At 42.0% G+C, this 24564-nt stretch overlaps 1 protein-coding gene across 1 annotated transcript in view; it reads right to left on the bottom strand.

The window, feature by feature from the left end:
* Positions 1-24564, bottom strand: part of OXR1 (oxidation resistance 1) — a 542358-nt gene that overhangs the window by 475518 nt on the left and 42276 nt on the right. Inside the window, exon 3 of the mRNA XM_075063185.1 lies at positions 2028-2107. Coding sequence (XP_074919286.1) covers positions 2028-2044 — 17 coding nt within the window. The 5' untranslated portion in view covers positions 2045-2107. The remainder of the gene's footprint in view (positions 1-2027; positions 2108-24564) is intronic.

The following is a 24564-nucleotide window of genomic DNA, read 5'->3' as shown; positions in this document are numbered from 1 at the left end:
TCTGGGCCACAGTATGAAAAATTGCTTTTGCAAAATTGGAGTAAGTATGTAGCATGAATAAAACATCACATCAGACACTCATTTGGGGAGAAAAAATACTCACCTCTGCTAGTTCCATGCAGGTGCCTTTTGTAGATTCAATTAATCACAGAGAAATTCGCATGGTAAATAAAAGAGATGAGAATGGAATACTGAAAACACTTACGACAGTTTAGTATTTAAAGGCATGGGATCAGCTCTTAAATTAAACCGAAATGAAGGGGAATTCATATCTTTTGTTAAAAATGTCAGTACCTGTTGTCAATGGGGCTTGTGATAAAGCATCTTAGAAATATTTTCCTTCCTCAGAAGCTGCATGTTCGAAAAAATTATTCTGATAGAACAATTGCTTTTTTCAACTTTATTATTCAGTCAGGACTAATTCAAATAGATATGATTCACTGAATGCAAACCTTGCACATAAAACACACCAACAGGTAGAAATAAAAGAGTTCAGCTACAATATACCTGGTAGCTTTTGACAATTTGATGATGAGAGAGTTTAGGCTTTAAATCAAAGTGCTGTGATTTTGTTAAAAATAACTCTTTTGTATTATTATTGGCATCACAATATTAGAACTCATTCAGATTTCATTTTAGAGGAAAACAAACTCTTAATTTCTTTTTTTCCATAAGTTAACTGTTTTGTGTAACACAACATTTCCTTGCAAACAGTATTTTTCAATAAGCAGACAATTAAATATGAAGTCTGAAATTTTCAAAAAAGTACCCATTGATTTTTGGGGGAGGGTCAACCTGTGAGGTTAGCAGGTTCAGCACCTCTGAGTATTCTAAAATGAGCACCCAAAATTTGGGCAGCCAGAATTAATGGCCACATTTGAAAATTTGGACCTAAACGCATTACAGTTTTCTAGTATTTGAACAAGGGGATCACGATCTATTGAAAATAACACAGTGTGATGACACATTTTACCCTTTTTATCTTTCTAGTCAAAGGCATTTCCTCACTTTATACATAGAAATCTACAGTATGCCAGGAAGGTCTACTCTGTCCCTATCTTTCCAGAATATAGTGAACCATTTACCTATTGTACATGAGGCACAGCTGTTTGAGGTAGGGAATAACACAACACACAGTAAACAGATGTTACATAATAGCTGCATCTCACAGGTGGACAGTGAGAACGTCTTGTACCCAAGGTCTAACAATACCTCACATAATTCTTGGCATGTATTTGACCCTATCATATACAACACAGAAGTGTTTGGCTTTCAGAAAGGAATCTGTATGGGAAATTTTCATTGACATAATATTTAAGATGCAATCCGGGGGTGAATAAAAAGAATAAAATTCCAAGGCCACTGGATGGATGAAATGGATGAAACCTGTTGTTGGCCTTTTGTTGTAAAACTCTGAAGAAATAAAGAGATAGTAGAAGAACAAAATGCTTTGAAACCTGTGGTTTACAGATTAAATTATATCACTGATAAATCAAATATCAATCCCAGCTCAACTGTAGCATAATTCATGGGATAAATATTACATTTAGTAGAATCATTTGATCTGGCACAGGCTTTAACTTCCCACCACCCTGAAACACGATCAGCAAGAAATGGAAATCCACAAAATTGCAGCTTTAGAAGCCCATTACTATGAACCCAGCAATGATACATTTGCACTCATGAAAATGGGATATGTATTACTCCATTTTGTGTATTTCCAGCATCTCTCCTTCTGAATGCTGGATGCACTCTGATACCAATATAATGTTCTATTTCGTACGCTAGAGGTGTCACATTGTGCTTCTGGTAGCTGTAATATAATTCTGTTTATATATTGCTCCCCGCATGAAAAAGAACTAAGGGACTATACAGCAGGAGGGGAAAAAACAGATAAAACAACAATAGTAATGTATCCTGTTTATGTACCTTGCATAATATTATATTTACCACAAATAAAGCTTCACAGTATGGTCACATTCACTATACATTTTTTGAATGATGAAAAACAGAATACAGAAACTGACCTTTTAGTGCCAAACATAATGGTGGATGGTTTGCTTCACATTTATGAGAGTTCTGCACTACAGAGACTGTTCTAGTTGACCTGGTCAAAAAAGAAAAGAAAAGAAAAAAGAGACATTTTCAGACTAAGACATGTAGGAGATGGATGTAAATGCCCTGAAGAATGTCTACTATAAAACATCTTTAACCAGAGCTCATGAGCAACCATTCAGAAGTGTTACAGAAATAGGCAAATACGTGCAACCAAATATATGCTGATGTAGATCCGAAACCTGAGATTTTTAGTCAATCTTCCCTCAGACAAAGCAGCCATTGATATCAATGACTGCTTCCTTACTTGGCCCTTACTTAGGCAAACTGAGTAGGGACCTCAAGCACTGATCGCTAAATAATAAAAGACAAAACCTTTTTTATAAAAACTGAAAATGCTGAAAAATGACGTTCATGGTACTAAAATAGTTCCACCACTCAAGTTTGCAATTCATGGCAAAAAGACACAGCCTACAAAAGAGTTATACACTAGGTTTGGTTGATTTTTCTATGTAAAAGAAAGAAATCAAAAGATGCTCAGCAATAAGCAATCTTAATATAAATGGTTTTGTTCATTAGAAAAAAGCTGTGATTGATGGGAAGATTTTAGCTATAAACTCCTTCCTAATTTCAGAGAATGCTTGAGGGAATTTCACATTAGTACAACCATCTCCAAGTCATTCTAGGTAAAATGTCTTGTTCTCGCCAACTGAGGAAGCAGTGATTGTTAAAACTGCATGTTTCACTGTGCTGGGATTGGGCAGTGGAATTTTTGTCTCAATTTATCCAGTGCTCTTGCAGCGTATCTGGTTTTGTCAGCATGGCTATCCCACTTTTAAAGCAGCAAAGAGAAGATGGAGGGGATCTTTCCCCTCTTTCTCATGCTTGTTTTCTCAAAGAATCAGCAGACCGCACCTGGACAAGCAGCACAAATGTAATCAACCTGTGCAAATTCTCGGCCTGTGCAATCGCTCTCCCAGCCACTGAGTGGTGTCAGGTGCCTGGAGTTCTTGGACTGAGATTTTTAAGAAGTACCTGACTGAAGTTAAGCTCCTTGTCTGGGAATTTCAAAGGAGTTGGTGACCAGCTCTTTTTGAAGATCAATGGGTTTCAGGCACCTGCCTATATCTTAGGCACTTTAGAAAATCCCATGCCTAATTCCTTAGGTAGTCACCTAAATAAAAGTGCCCTGGTATTCATAGTTACTTAGCACTTCTGAAAATCAGGCCATTTAGGCTCCTAATTCCATATTCAGCCACCTACCGTTAGATATGCATTAAAATAAAATTAAAAAAAAATTGGCCTGAGATTTTTTTCATTTTTAAAGAGTGCCAGAGAGAGTAGGACTCGTAGGCCTCAGATAAAATTTTCAAAAGTGCCTAAATCATTTAGAAGCCTAAGTTTTATTGAAAGTCAGTGGAACTTTAGGTACTTTTGAAAGAGCAGTTACGTGTATTTATTAGATTGTGAACTGTTTATGGCAGGGCCCAGGGCTGTCTTTGAGTCTGTAGAGCAGTTAACACAACAGGGCCCTGGTATGGCTAGTATGTGCAGCAAACTTTAAGCAGAAGCAGCAGCAAAAATATACATTTTCTATGGGAAAATGAAATCTTAGGGTCACATAATAACAGACAGAAAATAAACTGCAACCAACACAAGGGCTCCAAGAGCCAGTATCTCTGAAGTCAGAATTCTAAGCAAGACTAAAGAAGACCTAGTAACTAAGTAGAGTTTTATCACTTCAAAACGGCATAACCTAGAGAGTGGAGAGACACTGACCCAGATATCCATGTTTTTAAAAGGATGGTGGAAGATAAAGGAAACTATAAGCGTAATCGCAGTACTGGGGAAACTACTACAGCAACGAAGGTGGGGGGAAGAGAAAAGCGAGCACAAGAGAAATTCTTGGACACAGAGAGGACTACTAAAAAGGATAGCAAGGATTTATAAAGCACAGTTCACACTTAACTACTCAAGGTATGTCTACACTGCAATGTAAGCCTGGACTCAGACTCAGGGTTAAGCCCAAACCCCACTTTCATCTACACATAAATCTTTCAGACTTGGGCTCGGACCTAGGACCCTACACAGGTGTATGGTCTGATCCCACATCAATCTGGAACCCAGGGTTTGGGCCCCATTGCTTCCCCATCCCCCCACCTCCAGCTTAGGTCCTGGGAGCCTGCCAAAAGTATCCCACAATCACATAGGCCAATTTCCTTTTCCTCTCTATCCCAAGAATCTTCAATCAACTCCAATGAAAAGGGAAGCAATCCTCCTTGGTGGAATGCATCAGCTCAATGAGTCAATGTTTAAGCCTTCCATTGTCTTCTGACCATAGCGCTGCAAACACACCAGAAGAGAGACTTTTGTGTTTGCAACAGAGACTGAACAAAAACAGTCTTTAGTAAAGCACCCTGCTTTATGGCCAGGGGTGTACAGCCAGCTCTTGGTAAATTTCTGGTGTAAGGCCAGCAAAACAGTGGACTTCAGTAAAAATAGCAGGAATGATCATGTATACCAACAAATAGTAAAGAAGCTGGCAGATTTGCAATTTTACCAGATCGGTGACCAGTGCAGGCAGCAGATTAAGTAGCTCAAGGCTGAGTACAGCACAACCAGAGACCAGAACCACACCTCTGGCAACTTGCTGACATCATACTCATTTTACAACAAGTTTGACTGGGTGCTGGTCACTGCGCCAAACGGAGCCAACAGTGCTGCAGGATAACCTGGTCAGCCAGGATGGCACCCTGCAGACCTCAGAATCCAGCATGGGAACTGAAGAGACCCAGCAACAGGTGCCAAGTGAGGACAGTGAAGTCACAGTTGCTGAAATCAGTCCCAAAGGAGGCTTTGCACTCCCAAAGGAGGCTTTGCAGGAGAACCAGCAACACAGCCCGAGGCCATACCTGGAGGAGCTGTTTGATGCTCCCCATCAGGAACAACCCACCATGGAGCCCGCAACAGACAGAAGGCACAAAAACTGCTCCTGAGCTCAGCAAGTTTCTGGCTCCATTTGAATGTTTATTAATACAGTAATGGGAGGGATTGCCAATATATGAAACATATATGCAAAATATATGCAAAAGTTATTACAGGCACCAGCTATCAGCACATACCTGCTAATGGTAGATTGTATGCCAACAGCAGCTTGGCTTCCCCCACTCTTCCCCCTTCACCACATGCAGTTCAAAATGGCGACCGGGAAATGAAATCAGTAAGAACACTTGGAAAGTGTATTTTTACTTGAGAAGGTAGAGATTTTTGCTAGGGCTATTCCTATTTCCTAAAAATAACCACCACCTTATATTACCATGCCCCTAAATACACCGTGCTGTAACTACTCTACCATGTAACAAGTTGCCTGGAAACACAGAACTGCAGGTGGGCGGGGAAGTGTTTTCCATTTACAAAGCTAGTCCATTTCTATTATGGGTAGTCCATTCAGCCCATAGGGACAAAGTAATTTGTGCCAAATTTGACTGGAGTTTGAATTTTTTTTCTAGAAATGCACTGTGGTGGGGGTAAGGAGAATGGCTGTGGAGTTCTGTGTGTTTGCATGCAGCTATAACAGGTTAAGCCATGTGGAAACTAACACAGAATCTTGCTGATCCCTCACAAATTCTGACCCAATCCTAGGTGCTGATAGCTGCAAACTTGCCCTGCAGCAAGTAAAGGCATCATTTTCCAGGGCCACTTCAGCAGCTGAGCAGCCCATTCCACTCACTGATGTGCTCTTCAGTCACTATACATCTTAATACTTTGATTGCATACACTGCAGGCTTTCCATTAGCAGCTCGGAATAACATTTCCCTTTGCAAATCAGGCACCACAAGAACTGTTATGTCCTCTAAAATGTGGTAGGCCTGAAAAGATAGAAAAAGCTTTTGTAGCACGGCCACTGACCATGCCGAACTCCCAACCCAACTAATTCTGCAATTCTTAGAAAACAAATAACAGCTTTGAATTTTTAATCATCATTCTCTCTGCATTTCTTTTGCTGCAATGAATCAACTTGTGTCCAGGAAGCTTCTGCAGTTTGAAGCATCCCTCCCACAATATATCAAAGTTACACTGGAAAAGTAACATTTTATGCCATTGAAATTCCACAAGGATTTTTTCTATGCTCCTGCACTGAGCTATTTGAGAGAATAATCTTATGTCTTGTCCTATTCCAGGCTCCTTGACCTCTACTGGCTGCAGTACCTCCACAGTTCGCCCACACTGCAGCAGAAGTCTAGGCCAACATACCTTCAGGGACTGTTCCAAGAGGAAACATTTCCATGATGAACTTATGGTTGAAGTTCTGGACAGGACCAACAAGCAGGTCCAATACCAAAGACAGAGGGACTCACGGCAAGAGGAAAGGCATGGTGAGAGGCAATCAGAAAAGCTGTGCAGCCAGCATGAACATGAGGTCAGGGTTTCAGCACAGGAGCATGCATTTGCATTGCAGTTCCTGGAACAGCAATGGCAGCTAAGGGAAGTGAACAGAGCTCAGCAGAAAGAACTGTTTTAGCACCTGATATCGTTAATGACCACAAGAATACCGGCTCCTGCTGCATCACCCACACTATGATCTGACTCCCCTGCATGATACTTGGGATGCAATCCAGAAACAGCCTGGACAGCTCCATGCAATTTTGCCCCAGGAGTGGCTGGCAGGGCAACCTTGCCCCATTCATCCCTCCATACCACCACTTCCCCTGTGGATGTCTCTGCCACCCTACCCCAGCACCCAATGCACAGCAAACAGGGAAAGGAGAAAAAGGGCCAGGAGACATGCAATGGTAGATGGTTTCTGCCATGTACAGGACTTCACTGTGTGCACTTCATCATTCATTTAAAAAAACATTTTTTTTAAGGTTCTATTGTTACAGGTGTACTGGTGTGGTTTTGGCAGTTGGCCTGCCTGCCAATGAGTAAATGTTGTTCTTTTAAAATACATATTTATAAATAAAGCTTTTTATTTCATCAACAAAGTTAATTGCATCACTGCATCAAATCATATTCAATGTGTATTTAAAACAACAGAGGTAAACAAATGATAAGGAACAATTAGGAATTAATATGCAAACATTATTCTTCAATAGATATAGCTTCTTCAGCTATCCCTTGATGCGAGGATGATGTCTGACAAGGGGGTTCATTGGTGAGTTTTTAAGTGGCTGAGGAGCCCAATTCTTGCCCTGCAGATTTTCCCACAGAAGTGGCAGGTGTAATCTTGGCTGGATGGTTGTGCCCTTTCTTTCTTCCTCTGTCTCATGAGCATGTCTGTTCTCCTCAAAGTGGGCTGTAACTTGGTGTATGGTATGACGCTGCTGTGTTCTGTTCCGAGCCAAGCCCTCCTAGTTTGTTGGGTTGATGCTTCCCTTTTTAAGATGTACTTTCAGTATGTCTTTGAAACACTTTCGCTGCCCTTCGTGAGCCCTTCTACCCTGACTTAACTGAGAGACGAGTACTTGCTTCGGGAGGCGAGTGTCAGGCATATGTACACAGTGGAGCTGGGGTTTCATAACCTGCACTTCTATACTGCTGATGTTGGCTGCAGAGAGAATGCTGATGTTAGTGCGTTGGTCTTCCCAGCTGATCCCGAGAATCCTCCAGCAATCCATACTTCAATCACTTCCTTACATCAATCCACACCTCCCACCCCACCATTTCATAATTTCATTGCATGGCAATCAACTCCCTACCCCTCCCCAAGCACTGTAACCCCACACAATCAATTCATTTTACCTCATCCCTCAAAAGTGCATTCATAAAGGCACTATTCCCCTTCTTCCAGTGGGCCATGCAAGTAAATTATGTGGTAGCACAAAGAATCCCTGACTTTGTTGCCTGGGTGCATCCAGCTCCAGCTGTGACAGCTGCACTTTCTGGCTGAGCATGTCAATTCAGCAGCCTCTCACTGTGATAGGCCCATTCAGTGGGAAAGGGCTCACCTCTGACTTCACAAAAATTGCGAAGAGCAAGCCACAGTAACCCAGACAGCATTGATGACACTGGAATCCAAATGGGTGTGTAGACATCTCCAATGGGATTTCAGTCTGCAAAAAGCACATTCAACAACCATTCTACACCTGCTGAGAGTGTCATTAAACCATCTTTGCCCATGGCCTCTTAAGTCTGGGTATGATTTCATAAGCCAAGACAAAAGTATGCAGGATCCCTCAGATTAATGGTGAGGAAAGTAACTCCATTTATGACAATGTTATTTGGTGGGAAGAGTGTCCCAGCCTGTTCACCAATGTAGATTACCAATCTACAAAAAGCTCTGGAATCATTAACCTTCCCAGTACAGCCCACGCTGATGTTCATAAATTGACCTCTGCGGTCCATGAAGGTCTGCATAATGATGGAGCAGTACCCTCTGCAGTTTATGCACTCATTTGCTCCTTGAGGAGGGCAAACTATGATCATGAGTCCCATCAATGACCCCAGTGCAGATTGGAAACCCCATTCTCTTAAAGCCAGCCCTTACTTCAGGAATACCTTTTATGTCTGCCACCCTCGGGTAAACCACACATCCAGCTGCTTCAGAAATCTCCATCAGCACTTCAACCACAGTGGACTTCCCAACACCAAACTGGTGGCAATGGAACTGCAGTAGCCAGCTTCCACATGGTTACAGCAACCCACCTCTGGACCAGCAAAAGCGCCTGCATGCATGTATCTTTATGCTGGAAAGTCAGGATAAGCTACTCACAAAGCTCCAAATATGTAGCTTTCTTCTTGAGAAAGTTCTGGACTCACTGCTGGTCATTCCAGATTTGAATGACTATATGATCCCACAAGTCCGTGCTTGTCGCCCTGCACTAGAAGAGCCAGTACATGTAAGGGGGATTAGCTACTATATAGTGTGCCATGAACAGCATCAGCCAGTGTGATTCTCCCATCCCTGGATATGCTTCCTCCTCCTCCACCATAAGCTGTGTCAGGTTCCTTTGTCAGGTCAGAAAATGCCACTGAAACATTCAACAGTACATCATAGAAGCTCTGCCCATTTCCTGACATAGGAGTAAAAGCACAAGCAAGAGAAGTTTTAAAAAGTTGCCTCTGCCAAGTTGCTGGCTCCAGTAGCTGGGCACACACAGACAGAAAAGACTGCTTGGCGTTGCATTGGCGAGCTGTTCTAACTTCCTGTAACGTATATGGTGCACAGTCAAGTTTTCCCACAATGCAATAGGAAGGTGCTAGAGAGTCTGGGATATGGCTCTGGGTCTGCGTGCTACAGCGTGGACTCCAGAGGCCCAGGTTTGAGACCATGTTAGGAAATTCTTAACATAGGTTAACAATCAGTGTAGATGCTCAAGCCCTGGGTTCTCTAACCCAGGCTCAGCTGAGTCCGAGTCCCATTAAACCTGGGGTTACATTGCAGTATAGACAGACCCTCAAATTAACGTCTTTTAAAAAATGACAATGAATTGATAGGATGAGACAATGGATATAATGTATTTGCACTTCAAGGCAGCTTTTGATACAGCGCTGCATTAAAAGAATGATGTGGCATATATGGTTAAGTATTATGCTTATGATGAAATTCAAAAGTGGATGAAAGACTGACTTAGCAATTGATAATTTACTCATATTAACTCTAGACACAGCCTGGTTAGAAAGGAAGCAATAAGTGGAGTGTCAGTGGGACTAGAATAAGACCCAGTTTCATTCATATTTCCCAACAATTGTCCAGTGGAGTCAATATCATGCTAGGTACACAATTAAATTATTATATTTAGCTTAGAGTTCTCATCCCATTGTTAAAAAATTTTCATTAACAATACAAAATGGCCTTCCTCATGAGTACCTTACCCATGCAAATATGTAAAGTGTATAAAATGTGAATAAAAATACACAGAACATATAAAATAAAAATACTGTATATGCAGTCAGATGTAATAGTCATATGACTCTAAAGTCATAATTTTCTCACAATGAAGGCAGGACCTGTATATTGTCAAGTGTTTCTGCACCCAGTTAAATCATACAACCTCCACTTATGAAAATGGGGCATAGGAATTTTTGAATACTTTACCCAATGTACAGTAAAAGCTGTGTTACCTGGCACTTTACCAACTGGAAGGCTCTAGAAACCAGCATTTGAGGAGGTGCTGTGGGGTGGGGGCTCTGGGAGAGAGCTTGGGGCAGCTGGTTGGGATGCAGGAGGGGTTTCAGATCCCGGCGGCACTCATCTCGGACCGCTCCCTGCAAGTGGTGATATCTCCCTCTGCTCCTAGGCAGAGGAATGGATGGGGGGCTCTGTGAACTGCCCCTGCCCTACCCCAAGCGCTGGCTCTGCAGCTCCCATTGTCTGGGGACACGGCCAATGTAAGCTGCGGGGGTGGCACCTGCAGGCGGAGGCAGCACGCAGACCCGCCTGGATACGCCTCCGCCTAGGAGCAGCAAGGACATGTCACCGCTCGTGGGGAGCCACCCAAGGTAAGCACCGCCCGGATCCAGCATCCCAAAACCCCTCCCGCACTCCAATCCCCTGCCCCAAGCCCCCTTCCCCATCCAAACTTCCTCTCACAGCCCGCACTCCACACACACACACCTCAGGCCCCATCTTGCACCCAAACTCCCTCCGTCTTAGTTAACACAAATTTTTCACTTACCAGCACACCCATATTCCCCAACATGCCAGACAACAAAGCTTTTACTGTATTTTCAAGTTCAGTGTAGTTTGCAATGTAGTGGAATTAAACCTGTATCCAGTAGATTAGGAGTGAGCGAGAAACATTTTCTGGTTCTTAGAAAACTCTCTCAATCAATGACATATCGAAATAACTTATAGATATGTTGAGTGTAATACAGGAAGATTTTTTTTAAATGCCTCTGGCAAATGAATGTATTCTCTTTTCCTTGCATCCTAATACGCTAATTTCTCCAGAGCTGCTTCTCAGTTGGTCTGAACTACCCAAACACCAGTGGCAAATAGGTAGTAATCAGGTAGCAAATATAATGCCAGTGTGTTGGCCTTCAAAGATCTCGAGGTTCAATGACATCTGAAGTTGCACCCAAGTTCTTGAGTACTATATGATAACGTAAAGACGTCAGAAACAAAGTAAGTTGTAAATTGCCATACAGTAAGTTTAGAATGTTTATATAGACATACAGTATGCCTTTCTGGAAGATGTGCTTTAGCCAAACACAAGTTATTGGGCTCAACAAAGCGGTAAGTGGTGAAATTTATTGTCCTGGAATACACAGATCAAAGTAAATGATTTAATGGTCCCCTTTGGCTTTAAAAAAAAATCTATGAATTATCTACACAGATATATTGCTTAAACTGAAAATAATACATTAGTTATATTAAGTGAAAAGAAGTTGTGAGATTATACTTAAACGCTTTGGATCAGTAATGTTTAGATTTCAGAATTAAAAGATGCATCCTTCTTGCCTGATATGCTTATTTATAAAACCGACCACCAAAATGTACGTATATTTGCAATGAAATTACCCTCCCGCTTACATAAAAAAGGTTTTACCTTGGCAAGCGGGGTTTCTCAGAGATATTCAGATGACTCTACTGTAATGGTTTTTTACATAATTAAGCAACTAAGCCATATCAAAATTAACACACCACTAAAATTAAGTACTTTGCAAATGGAGACAACGCGAATACAATAAGAAAAGGTAAATTCTGATTTACATGAACTATGACTAAATACATCAACAGAAATTGTCATACTTTTAAATAAACCAGGAGAATTACCATCTATTGTTGTTCCAAAGGTCAGGCCTGCAGTAAAAATGAATAAATAATTCACTTTCTTAGCATAAATAACTAGACCTGCCAAGATTATGGCCATGGGGATGTATTTACGTTATTCATTCTAATTTTCTTTTGTAATTTTACCCTTGTATTATCAAGAACTGTTTTGCCACAGAGCTCCTTTGCTATCTGAAAAAGAAATACTATAGGACTCTCTTTGTAAGTTACTTATATTTGACGCATTTGATTTTGGTGAACATTTCATCTGTCAACAGTCCTTTCCGGCAGCCACTTTTAAAAATTTCCAAAGATCTAACATTGCTTATTAGGATTATGTTTGTAAGCATTTTAATTTAAATCTTCTTACACTGTAATTGTATTTTATTAATTACACTATGTTTGTTACATGATCTTCATTTTAACATACAGTTCACTATGGCAGCTTCATTCCATCCCCTGCAAGACACAGTCCAGCTTCCTAGAGTATTCATTCTGAGACAAACATTCATAGATTTTAAGGCCAGAAGGGGCTACTGTGATCATCTAATCCAGAGATCGGCAACTTTTGGCCGATGGCTCGCCAGGGTAAGCACCTTGGTGGGCTAGGCCGATATGTTTACCTGCCGCGTCCACAGGATCAGCCAATCACGGCTCCCACTGGCTGCGGTTTGCCATCCCATGCCAATGGGGGCTGCGGGAAGCGGCGGCCAGCACATTCCTTGGCCCGCACCACTTCCCACAGCCCCCACTGGCCTGGGACCACAAAGCGCGGCCAGTGGGAGCCGCAATCAGCTGAACCTGCGAACGTGGCAGATAAACAAACCGGCCCTGGCAAGCCGCAGGCCAAAGGTTGCCGATCCCTGATCTAATCTGACCTCCTGTATAACACAGGCCATAGAACTTTCCCAAAATAATTCCTAGCATTTTAGAAAAAAACAAAATATTGATTTTAAAATTGCAAGTGATGGAGAATCCACCACAACCTTTGGTAATTTGTTCGAATGATTCTCAGTGGTACCTGACAACAGAACAAGAAGTAATGGTCTCAAGTTGCAGGGGGGTAGGTTTAGATTGGATATTAGGAAAAACTTTTTCACTCGGAGAGTGGTGAAGCACTGGAATGGGTTACCTAGGGAGGTGGTGGAATCTCCTTCCTTAGAGGTTTTTAAAAGTCAGGCTTGACATAGCCCTGGCTGGGATGATTTAGTTGGGAATTGGTCCTGCTTTGAGTAGGGGGTTGGACTAGATGACCTCCTGAGGTCCCTTCCAACCCTGATATTCTATGATTCTAATTACCCTCACTTAAAACTTTACACCATATTTCCGGTCTGAATTTGTCTAGCTTCAACTTCCAGCCATTAGATTGTGTTATACCTTCCTCTGTTAGACTAAAGAGCCTATTATTAAATGTCAGGTTTCAGAGTAGCAGCTGTGTTAGTCTGTATCCGCAAAAAGAACAGGAGTACTTGTGGCACCTTAGGGATGAACAAATGTATTTGAGCATAAGCTTTCGTGGGCTACAGCCCACTTCATCGGATGCATAGAATGGAACATATAATAAGGAGATATATATAAACATACAGAGAACATTAAAAGGTGGGAGTTGTCCTATCAACTCTAAGAGGCTAATTAATTAAGAAAAAAAAATTTTGTAGTGATAATCAAGATAGCCCATTATAGATAGTTTGACAAGAAGGTGTGAGGCTACTTAACATGGAGAAATAGATTCAATGTGTGTAATGGCTCAGCCATTCCCAGTCTTTATTCAAGCCTAAATTGATGGTATCTAATTCGCACAGTTCAGCAATTTCTCATTGGAGTCTATTTTTGAAGCTTTTCTGTTGCAAAATTGCCTCCTTTAAGTCTGTTACTGAGTGGCCAGAGAGGCTGAAGTGTTCTCCTACTAGTTTTTGAATGTTATGATTCCTGATGTCAGATTTGTGTCCACTTATTCTTTTGCGTAGAGACTGTCCGGTTTGGCCAATGTACATGGCAGTAGGGCATTGCTGGCACATGATGGCATATATCACATTGGTAGATTATCACTACAAAAGTTATTTCTCTTAATTAATTAGCCTCTTAGAGTTGGTAGGACAACTTCCACTTTTCATATTTATCCTTACTATATGCTCCATTCTATGCATCCGATGAAGTGGGCTGTAGCCCACAAAAGCTTGTGCTCATATAAATGTGTTAGTCTCTAAGGTGCCACTAGTACTTCTATTATTAAATATTTGTTCCTTGTGTAGGTATTTATAGGCTGTAATTAAGTCATGCCTTAACCTTCTCTTTGTTAAACTAAATAGATTGAGCTCCTTGAGTCTATCGCTATAAGGTATGTTGTCTTATCCTTTAATCATTCTCTCTTACCCTTTATCATGGCTCTGCTTTGAACCCATTCCAACTTATCAACATCCTTCTTGAATTGAGGACAGCAGAACTAGACATTGCATTCCAGCAGCTTTCACACCGGTGTCAAATATGGAGGTAAAATAACCTCTACTCCTACTTGAGAGTCTCCTGTTTATGGATTCAGGGATTATAATACTGTATAATTATAATACTGTAGTCTCTTTGGCCACAGAGTCAATGCATTGGGAGCTCACAGTCAGCTGATTATGCACTATAACCCCAAATCTTTTTGCAGAATCCCCCATCCTTTAAGTATGGCCTACATTCTTTGTTCCTAGATGTACATATTTACATATTGTTTGCTTGTGCCCAGCTTATCAAGTTATCCAGATCACTCTAAATCTGTGATTTGTCCTCTTCATTATCTACCACTTCCCCAATTTTTGTGTTGTCTGCAAACTTTATCAGTGATGATTTTAGGTTGTCTTCCAGGTCATTGATAAAAATGTTAAATATCATAGAGCCAAGAATTGATCCCTGCAGGACAGGGCTTGCAAGTACTATCAGTCTGTTTCTCTAGACAGCCTAGTTAATCAGCCATTGCTCTCCAGTTCTTAATAAATAAATACTAGGAATATGACCAACTTAAGCAGATTCGTACCTTCTAGATGTCCTTCACCTTGAACTGCTCTCATTCATTTAGTCTCCTGCCTCTCCACATAATACCAGGTATCTTTCTCTGTCTCACTGCCCAGCTTTTATAGTAGCATCTATGTCACAAAAACATTATAATCCACATAGGACAGAGTACAATACTGTATTAAATCCTTCTTGTACTGCTCATTCCTCTTCGGCTCTTGATTCTCTGCCTGCAGGTATTCCAAAGACATAAATCTACAGTACACTCATGGCGGAGAGGAAGTCTCCTAGACTCTTTTTCTTATTTATTTGATATTAATTTTTAAAAAAGACAAAACAACATAAAGTACTTCTTAACTGAAGACAGAATGAGACTGCCAGACAGTCACGCTGAAATTTCATCTTCTTCTTGGAGATAACTTTGTCCTCTTCCACCCTCATGGCAGCCCATTTTGACCCTTCTTCTGTGATTTCAGGATACTTTGGGATGAAAGTGACTTCCTACTTACACAGTGTTTGAGATTCTCCCAAATTTTTTAAAATAGAAACATCATCTCCCTCTAGCCATAATTAGCGTATTACCAATTATTTATCACTAATAAAATGCACTGAAAATATGCAGGGAAGACACATACTGAGAAGTCCATAATCCGGAATAACTACGATGGTTTAAAATTTAATTATTTTTCCCCCTAATCATAAAGAGACAAACCTCTACCGAAGTATGAAAAAAAATAGAACTGAAACAAAAACAAAACAAAAAAAACCCTCTCTTATTGAGCATCTAATCTGATGAATCAAAAGATTTTATTTTAAGGCACCCACACAATAAATGAATGTCAAAGGAAAAGATTATCCTTTTCTTGAGAATGCTCCTGAGACATTAATGATGATTAAATAGTTCTTTTGCATCTGTTATTATGTATGAAGATGGTAAACATCTGCCAAAAATCAAGACTCTGACTTGTAGGAACAGAAGGCACTAATCAAGACGTGTAAGAACAGTGTATGCTGTTTCTTAAAGATGAAGAAACTGATGTTACTTTAGACAGACAGCCTGACGTCTCAGGGTACAAGAGGGAAAGTGAGGATGTTAAAGCCTAGAGAAGCTTTAATGGACCATTTACAGGCTCAATTCAATCCGTTCAGAAGAAGATCCTGAAAGGCAGATATTGTCCAATTCTCATAAAAAACGAACCAACGGGTGATTTGGCAATTTTTATTGGTTGTTCCTCAAGTAAATGTAGCTTAATGAAATCAAAGTATAGAGAACAGAGCTTCATACCAGCAGAACTAACTATAAGTTGCTTAAGCTCCCCAATGCCAGCTTTCTATGCACCCTCTGCTAATGCTACAGATGAACTATGCCTCACAGTTGTAGAGGAGTGCAGAAGTTGAAAATAATTCGACAGGAAAAACAGGAGAGATGAAACACCACATGGCACCATTCAGGACAAGGAAGACCACATGCTATTTTCTCTTTACCCCCCTGAGCTGCAGTCAGATATTTACTGGAGCACCTGAACATTGCACTTCAGTATTAGAGTTATTTCTCCTCTGTGGATGAAAGTCAGCTAAAACTGATGAACTAAAATCCAGGAACTAGATAACAGATTAAATGATGTAGAGCAGAGGTTCTGGGCAGCTAACAAGCCTAGGAACTTGAAGAAACAGGGTAATTTCGGCTGTAGCGGTATGGACTGATTAGAGCGAAGCAATGCAAGTACTAGAAAGGCCCAAGGGGAGAAGATTCTAGTAAGCAAGGTAGGAGAGGTCAAGCACATAAGCAGATGCATTAGCTGTTATGACAAAGAAAGTGTTGGACTTTTGAAGTGTTCGTGTCCACAAAAACTTCAGAAAACAGCAAATAGCAGATTCGTCTAAGAACAAGTTGCTGTGTTTTATGTTTTCTGGTTTTAACCTAACAAAATGATACCTATATGTATTTTAACCAACAATTCTAGTAATTATCCCATATCTATAATTATTCCAAAACTGTCACATATTGTACAGTGGCATAATTCAACTTTTTTCTAAATGTCATTTTTCTGTTAAGGGCGAAATTCAGTCATTTCCACAAAACCTATTTTGTAATAGTCAAAAGGAGATAATAAATGAATGGGAGTTATATTCATTCCATAAAACATGAAAAATATCCAGTCATTAGCCTTCTGAAGCACCTGGCCCAATATACTGTAATGCAAAATTTCCTGACTACATTACAAAATGTCCTTCTGCAGAGATTTCCCTTTGTAATAGTCTTCTCTTTGCTATTAACTTGCTTGTCTAGCCATTTGCCCTTTTAAAAATATATTTCATGGTGTAAAGGATCTAATTTGTAGTCTCTAGCTGTTGTTCCATTGACATTTACTTAATGAGGGATCATCTGTTTACTCTGTCTCATCTTCTGTAGGATTAAGGAATATTTAATAAAAATGCCAGGGTAAGATGTTCATAGTATCTTATCTTTAAGGGGGCCAGATAGCTACATTAGGATTGGTGTCTGCCATTTTTTCCCAAAGTAGCCCTGTCTAAGAATGGGAACCTATTAAATAGGACAGTCTTCATCTACAGACTGAATTAGCACTGTGTGCCACCTATGGCAGCCAAGACTTAAGCTAGAACCCTGCTGGTCTATGGACAACACAGTGCATCACAGTTTCAGGGTAAATGCTTCCATGGTCCTTCAAGAGCACCCTCTTAAGGTTTCAGGTACCCAGCTGTCACTGTCACTCACCCGTCTCACCAGGTGTTATAAGGCTTCACAGCCCCCTGCTATACACTAATATCTCCAGTAACCCAGTATGGTTTAAGGACAGTCTCTGTGAACTGCTTTCTCTCTGGGGGCTATGAACAGTGTATTGCCAACAGAGAAATCACATAAAAACCAAAAAATTCCTACACACATACTCAAACATACCAGAAATTGTCCATCAGCCTTATGGAGCCTACAAGGCCAAAGTCATTCCAACACCTGAGGATTGGGGCCTCTCCTTGGACAAAATGTCATGTTAATTTTCTCACTCAAAATAAAGGCTGCTAGTATGTTTAAACTCCCTCATTTATATATCCTCAAGTTCTTTCTTTGCCTCCTGGTCTCTGGAAAACCTAGTCTGAGTAATTATATGCAAACCACCCAACAGGGTGGTACCTTTCTGGAACTGTTTACTGTTTTGTTCCTGAAGGTCCTACGGTAACCCACCCTGTAGAACAGAATGCAATCATACATTAAATCATTCATAAATATAATACAATTGCCTTGAAAATAACTGCATGGGATTCCATCATCTATTGCAAAGTGAACCTCCTCCCTTAGCCAAGTCAGCTGGAAATCTGACATGCTTCTCCAGGTTGGAAATTACACTTTGTACATCTTTTAGTGTCTTGTAAACATCAATAGACAACAGATTTGACTATTGTCACATTGGCAGTTAATAATACAGTATATCAGCAAATCTCTTCAGAAGATAATGGTTTTGCAGATCTTACAAGAAAATATTTGAGGTCTGACCCATAGACAACTGAAGTCAACAGATGTCTTTCAACTGACTTAAATGAGCTTCATATAAGGCCCACAAAGTATAGTTTCCTGGCTTAAGGTCTGATCCTGTGAGGTGCTGAGCTCCTCATGTGGTCATTCACAGCCCCTACTTTAGTAACCACTACCTGCTTGGTCCCCATCAGGGACTGAACCATGGACCTCCACAGCTTTAAAAAAAAAAAAAAAAAAAAAATCACAAGCCTCTCCAGCTTAAGCTAAACAATCAGGTCTGTAGCTCAAAGTTTTAAAAGACTCATATCCTATGGGGATCAGACAGAGGTAGATATGTAATATATACTGTATAGCGGGTAACAGTAGGATTGTGGATTAAATGGAATACTAATCAGTAAGCCTCACTCCTGCACCCACTAGAGTCAATGGAATTTTTGCCATGAACTTCAAAGAAAATAAAATCAGACACTAAGAAACATACAGAGAGGACCTTAACTAGAAAAAGTGCAGTGAAAATGCTGTGATCACCAGGAGAAATAATGAGGAAAATATAAATGCTTTAGAAAACTGAGTTCTTGTTGAGAAGAAAGAAGTCTTCAAGGACGAGTTAGATGACTCAGGCTTGTGGGGGAGAGAATGAATCAAACCCAAGCTGGCTTATTAAAGTGAGATGACTTTTAAAGACTGTGCACTACACTGAATAACCTATATTTCTTATTCGCTAACTGTAACAGAATTGTGAATAACTGCAACTGATGTATGTGTTGTGAATGAACACTGCACTTTTTTATCTTCCTCCTCTGGAATTTTCTAAGTTGAAGCCAGTTAATGGACCCATCCCACAGATGTTCAAAGATTTAAGTTTGGATTTTCATATAGAGAAAATATAATAGTGATGTTATTTAGCGTGTGTGCATTTAACTTCTGTACAGCTATCAGCAAAAGTTCAAAAGGGCCAGATGCATTTTCAATGATATAAAACAAAATAAACATAAAGAAACCTTAGGTCCTACTCTATATTGCTGGTTTATCTAATATTTCTTTTGGAAAGCTCTTTCTTACTGCTAATTCATGTCAAGAAGTATTCCATCACACCTACATCACAACATATTTGAAAAGTGCACTACGGTCCACCTTAACTAAATGAAACCATCCACATGGACCTGCATAGCCTTACTGCATATTATTCTCAATGAAGATTTATTACAGCTTTCCATGAATTTCTGTAAACCATCATACTTCCAGGTCCCACAAGCAGGGAAGGTACATTGATCTCCATTATTGTTGATTGTTTTCTATTGTATAGATCAGTGGTTCTCAACTGGGGACCCATGGCCCCTTTGGGGTCCACGCGCCATTTCAGGGGGGCTGCAAAGCCCTGTGGCTGGAAGCAGGTGCCCCGAGCCCCAGCACTGAAGCAGAGAGCAGTGCGGGGCTAAAGCCGGCATCTCTGCCGCCCACCCCAACTGGGAGCGGCGCGGGGCTGAAGCCGGGAGCCCCAGCACCCCTCCCTCAAGCCAGAAGCAGTGGGGGGGGGCTGAAAAGCCGGGAGCCCCAGTGCCCCCACTGCTGAAGCTGGGAGCTGTACTGGGAGGCCCAGTCCCTCCCCATACATAGCCCCTAGCTACCTTCTGCCTGCACCCTGAGCTACCACCCCACCTGCATAACCACAGCTACCCCCTACCTGCACACAACCCCTAGGTACCCTCTGCCTGCACTCTGAGCTACCTCCCTGCCTGCACACAGCCCCTAGCTTCCTCCTCCCTGCACCCTGAGCTACCTCTCTGCCTGCACACAGCCCCTAGCTACCCCATGCCTGCTCCCTGAGTGACCCCCCTGCCTGCACATAGCCCCTAGCTACCTCCTGCCTGCTCCCTAGGCTACTCCCCTGCCTGTATAGCCACAGCTACCCCCCTCCCTGCACCCTGAGCGGTTTTCTAACTTTTTGAACTGAGTCCCCCCTTTCAGTTATATTTTTGGTTGCGTCCCCCCCAGAGCTCAGACAGGCTGGGTAGCTGCCTGAGTGAGTCAGGGGGTGGAGGTGATGCTTCCTCCCTGAACCCTGCTGTGTGGAGCTGGCTTGAGCCCCACCAGCCCTTGTCCCCCCACAATAGAAATAAAACTATGCCTATGCCCAAGGGTCTCCCCACACAGGTGCAGAGCCCCACACTCACTCTCCCCCTCCCTCCCAGCCGGGCCCTGGCGTTTTTATAGCAAGTTGGGGGGGGGGGGGCGCTCAGCAAGAAAAAGGTTGGCCACAGTAACCAACCTCTGCCACTGGGGGTGGGGTCGGATGGGAAGGGCAGCAGCTGCCAGCTAGAGCCCCATGGAGGAGCTGCTCTCTGCCCAGCTGCTGACACCTGACAGAGAGCAGTGGCTGGCTTCCGGACCGGGCTCCAAGAGGTAGGGGTTGTTGCCCGGGGGAGGGGGTGTGTGTCCTGTCTGCCCCCACCTTCTGCCCTGCCTGCCCCCGCCTTCTGCCCTGCCATGCCCCAATTGCCCTGGCCTGTCGCTAGGGGGACCGACCCCTCTCAGTCCCACCCCCTTGCTCCAAGGACTGATCCCAGCGGTGCCCCAATTGTCTGGCCCTGACCCCTTGCTACGGGAACAGACCACCGCTGTGTCCCACTGTGCCTCTGCCCCTTTCTCCAGGGACCAACACCCCCCTGCAGCGTTGTGCCCTGGTTGGGCAGGCAGGCAGGCTCCCCATCAGCAACTCCCAACCTGGCTCTGCAGGCAGCAGGTGAGTCCCAGGAGGGGGAGTGAGCGAGGGGGGGAGTGGAGAGTGAGTGATGATGGGAGGGGGGAGAGGCAGGGCCTCAAGGGAAGAGGCAGGGCAAGGGCGAGGCAAGGGTGTTTGGTTTTCAGCAATTACAAAGTTGGTGACCCTAGCTGGATCACGAGTCTGACCCTGTATGGCAGTGTTTCCCAAACTTGGGAAGCTGCTTGTGTAGGGAAAGCCCCTAGCGGGCCAGGCCAGTTTGTTTACCTGCGGCGTCCACAAGTTCAGCCGATCGCAGCTGCACTGGCTGCGGTTCACCGCTCCAGGCCAATGGGAGCTGCTGGAAGCAGCGCGGGCCGAGGGACATACTGGCCGCCGCTTAAAGCCGCTCCCATTGGCCTGGAGCCGCGATCGGCCAAACCTGCGGATGCCGCAGGTAAACAAACCGGCCCGGCCTGCCAGGGGCTTTCCCTACACAAGCAGCGTCCCAAGTTTGGGAAACACTGCTGTATGGCAATTCCTTTATTTCATCATCCACTCCTGGGAGATACTGTGCCTCAGTCAGAGTGCTTCTTGGAAATTCCCTGTTATGCTGCGGAGGCAAGTAATTTGCAAGAGACCTTTATGAGATGTAGCTTGGAAAACTAGTTAGCACATCTGTTCACACCTTGCCTCCACTCCATTGTTTTCAGGTGGGGAGCATTTGCTGTTCTAGCTGGTAAAAGAAATGATACATGTTGAGGAAATTTTCTCAACATTTTTATAGTTTTTTTCAAAAAGTGTATAAATTTCAATTAGCATTCTTGATCATTGGAAAATTTTAACCAGCTCTATTTCCTCAGAGGGAGATGTTGCATAAAAAAAAGTTTTAACAAAAAGCTTTACTGAATCCTACATTTCAAAAAAACTATGACCTGCTATATCTGTTCTATAATCCCATTCAGTCCCAAGAGTTTGGAGCTGCAATAAAGATAGCCTTAACATACACCTTGCAAGAGAGAGGAGGAAAATCTTTATTCCCTATGCCTGAGAGGCCCTATCATATAACTGTACATGTTCTAACACATAATGGAGTCTGCAGTATTCCAAAACAACACTGGGGTTTGGAACAGCCTAAGGGTCATTGTGGACTAGACACGGAAACAGCCAAAGTCTCAGTTTGATAAACTGGTGTCAACAGTTGGGAAATCACTGCTGTAGGGAATGGACTAGAAGACTTTTCCTAACTCTAATTTTTATTCCTTTATGTTAAGCAGCACAAAGGCATTTTAGCTTTGTCTTCATACGAAAAAAAGTTAGAAAGATATCAGTATTCAAATTGAAGCAGGACTACACTAGCAAGTAATCTTTAAAGTCTTCTAGTCTTTAAAAGGGAACTGGATAAATTCATGGTGGTGAAGTCCATAAATGGCTTTAGCCAGGACGGGTAAGGAATGGTGTCCCTAGCCTCTGTTTGTCAGAGGATGGAGGTGGATGGCAGGAGAGTGATCACTTGATCATTGCCTGTTAGGTTCACTCCCTCTGGGGCACCTGGCATTGGCCACTGTCGGTAGACAGATACTGGGCTAGATGGACCTTTGGTCTGACCCAGTACGGCCATTCTTATGTTCTTCTGTTCTTAAGCAATAACATTACTTTTCAAACTGTGAATGTTTTATAAACAAAGCAAAGTAAAACTCAGAGGTTAGACAGAATGATTTGACTGTGTCACTTTAATTCTTTCAAGATACTGGGAATAACTCAGAGCATCTGAAACTAAGTAAAAGTAACCAGACACTAAATAGCCAAACCAGAAACTAACTGGTATATTTATTATACCATTGAACAAAATTCCCAGTTTAAAATGAACTGATATGATTTTATGATGTTGCTAACTAAGTATATAAAATCCACACAAAATACAAGAACATTGCAGAAACAATTTTTAGTTTTCATTTTGCCTGGCCCAAGGAATTAAGATATGATTAACTAATTTTTTAAACCAATTTCAATTTATAAGAACATAAGAATGGCCTTACTGGGTCACACCAAAGGTCCATCCATCCCAGTATCCTGTCTTCCGACAGTGGCCAGTGCCAGGTGCCCCAGAGGGAATGAACAGAACAGGTAATCATCAAGTGATCCATCCTGTCGTTCATTCCCAGCTTCTGGCAAACAGAAGCTAGGGACACCATAAACAGTTTGGAGTAACCATGCATAAACTAAAATAAGCTCTTTTTTTTTTTTTTCAAGTTTTCTGAAGTCTATGAAACTGTACACAGAAGAATAAAAAATTGTTTTTCCTCGCTAACTTGTGAACTGCTCCCTCTTGCCCGTTAGCAAAATGAATTATTTCAGTCTGCTGTTTCCTTGCACCCAGCAATAGAGTTAAACACTTTTGCTTTATTTATTTAGTAGTTTCTATTAATTTAGCCAGATAGCCTGCTGGAAACTGTCTTGCACAAAAACAATAAACTGATCCCCAATTGTAATAAGATAGCTAATGTAGGCCTCCTGGGCTCCACTGCTACCAAGGCCAACTCAGATACTTCCGATTAGAAAACAATTCAACTGAAAAAAAATAGCATCGCCCTTTGGTAAGCCACCATTCATTATGGTGGGAAATGTATTAGCCACAATGTTAAGATAGCTGGCCAATAGGCAATAGGGATGATGATTACGTATAGGCTAGGAACAAAGAGAATTCTACTTTCAGGAAGTGCTTGATGAGAAAGAAAAATATATGTGAAGGAAGGAACAAAGCCTGAATGTAGCACTGTCTTGGAGCTCATTCACAAACTTCATTCCTTTGAGTTAGAGTAATTGCCAAAGACACACAAAATTTTAACAAGACATATTTAAAGTTTGCATGTGTGGGTGTGTGTATGGGGGGAATTCTCTATGTTAGGGTTTTGTTCTAGCTCCCATTTCTGTAGTATCCGAGCCTCTTCTAAGTTAGTGGACATAGGGTACTCCCCATGATCACAGAAAATTCTGTTTGGAATCGGGTTGGATTTGGGGGGTGGGGGTATCAGTTACTGTGGATTTGACCCAAGAACCTCATAATGCTATCTAGCAATGAGGTGCAGAGGGGTTACAGGGATTTCCTGAGTCTGGTATTTACATTCTAGTTCACCAAAATGTGTCATGTCAGGTCTCAGATAAAAGCCAGTGTCACAGCAGTCAAGAATATAATTGCAAAACGCATGTATAGCTGTTGTATAAGGAATCATGTATACACACTCAAAATTATGTTCTTAAGGGACTGTGTCTAGGGACTGGTCACCAGCAAAGGTGAAAAATAGGTTCTGTCAGACCAAAAATGTTTGTCTATTTACGTAAGTATTGTTTGTTTCATAATGGGCTCCCTCCCACTGGTCTGAATCAAACGGTAATGACAGATTGTGAAAAACTTGGAAGAGAAAAGTAACATAAAGAAGCAAGTATCAGAGGGGTAGCCGTGTTAGTCTGGATCTGTAAAAGCAGCAGAGAATCCTCTGGCACCTTATAGACTAACAGACGTTTTGGAGCGTGAGCTTTCGTGGGTGAATACCCACTTCGTCAGACGCAGGTAGTGGAAATTTCCAGGGGCAGGTATATATATGC

Source organism: Chelonoidis abingdonii, chromosome 2 (genome assembly GCF_003597395.2).
Source record: "Chelonoidis abingdonii isolate Lonesome George chromosome 2, CheloAbing_2.0, whole genome shotgun sequence".
In the NCBI taxonomy this organism is placed as follows: domain Eukaryota; kingdom Metazoa; phylum Chordata; order Testudines; family Testudinidae; genus Chelonoidis; species Chelonoidis abingdonii.
This window is presented reverse-complemented; position numbering and strand designations above follow the sequence as displayed.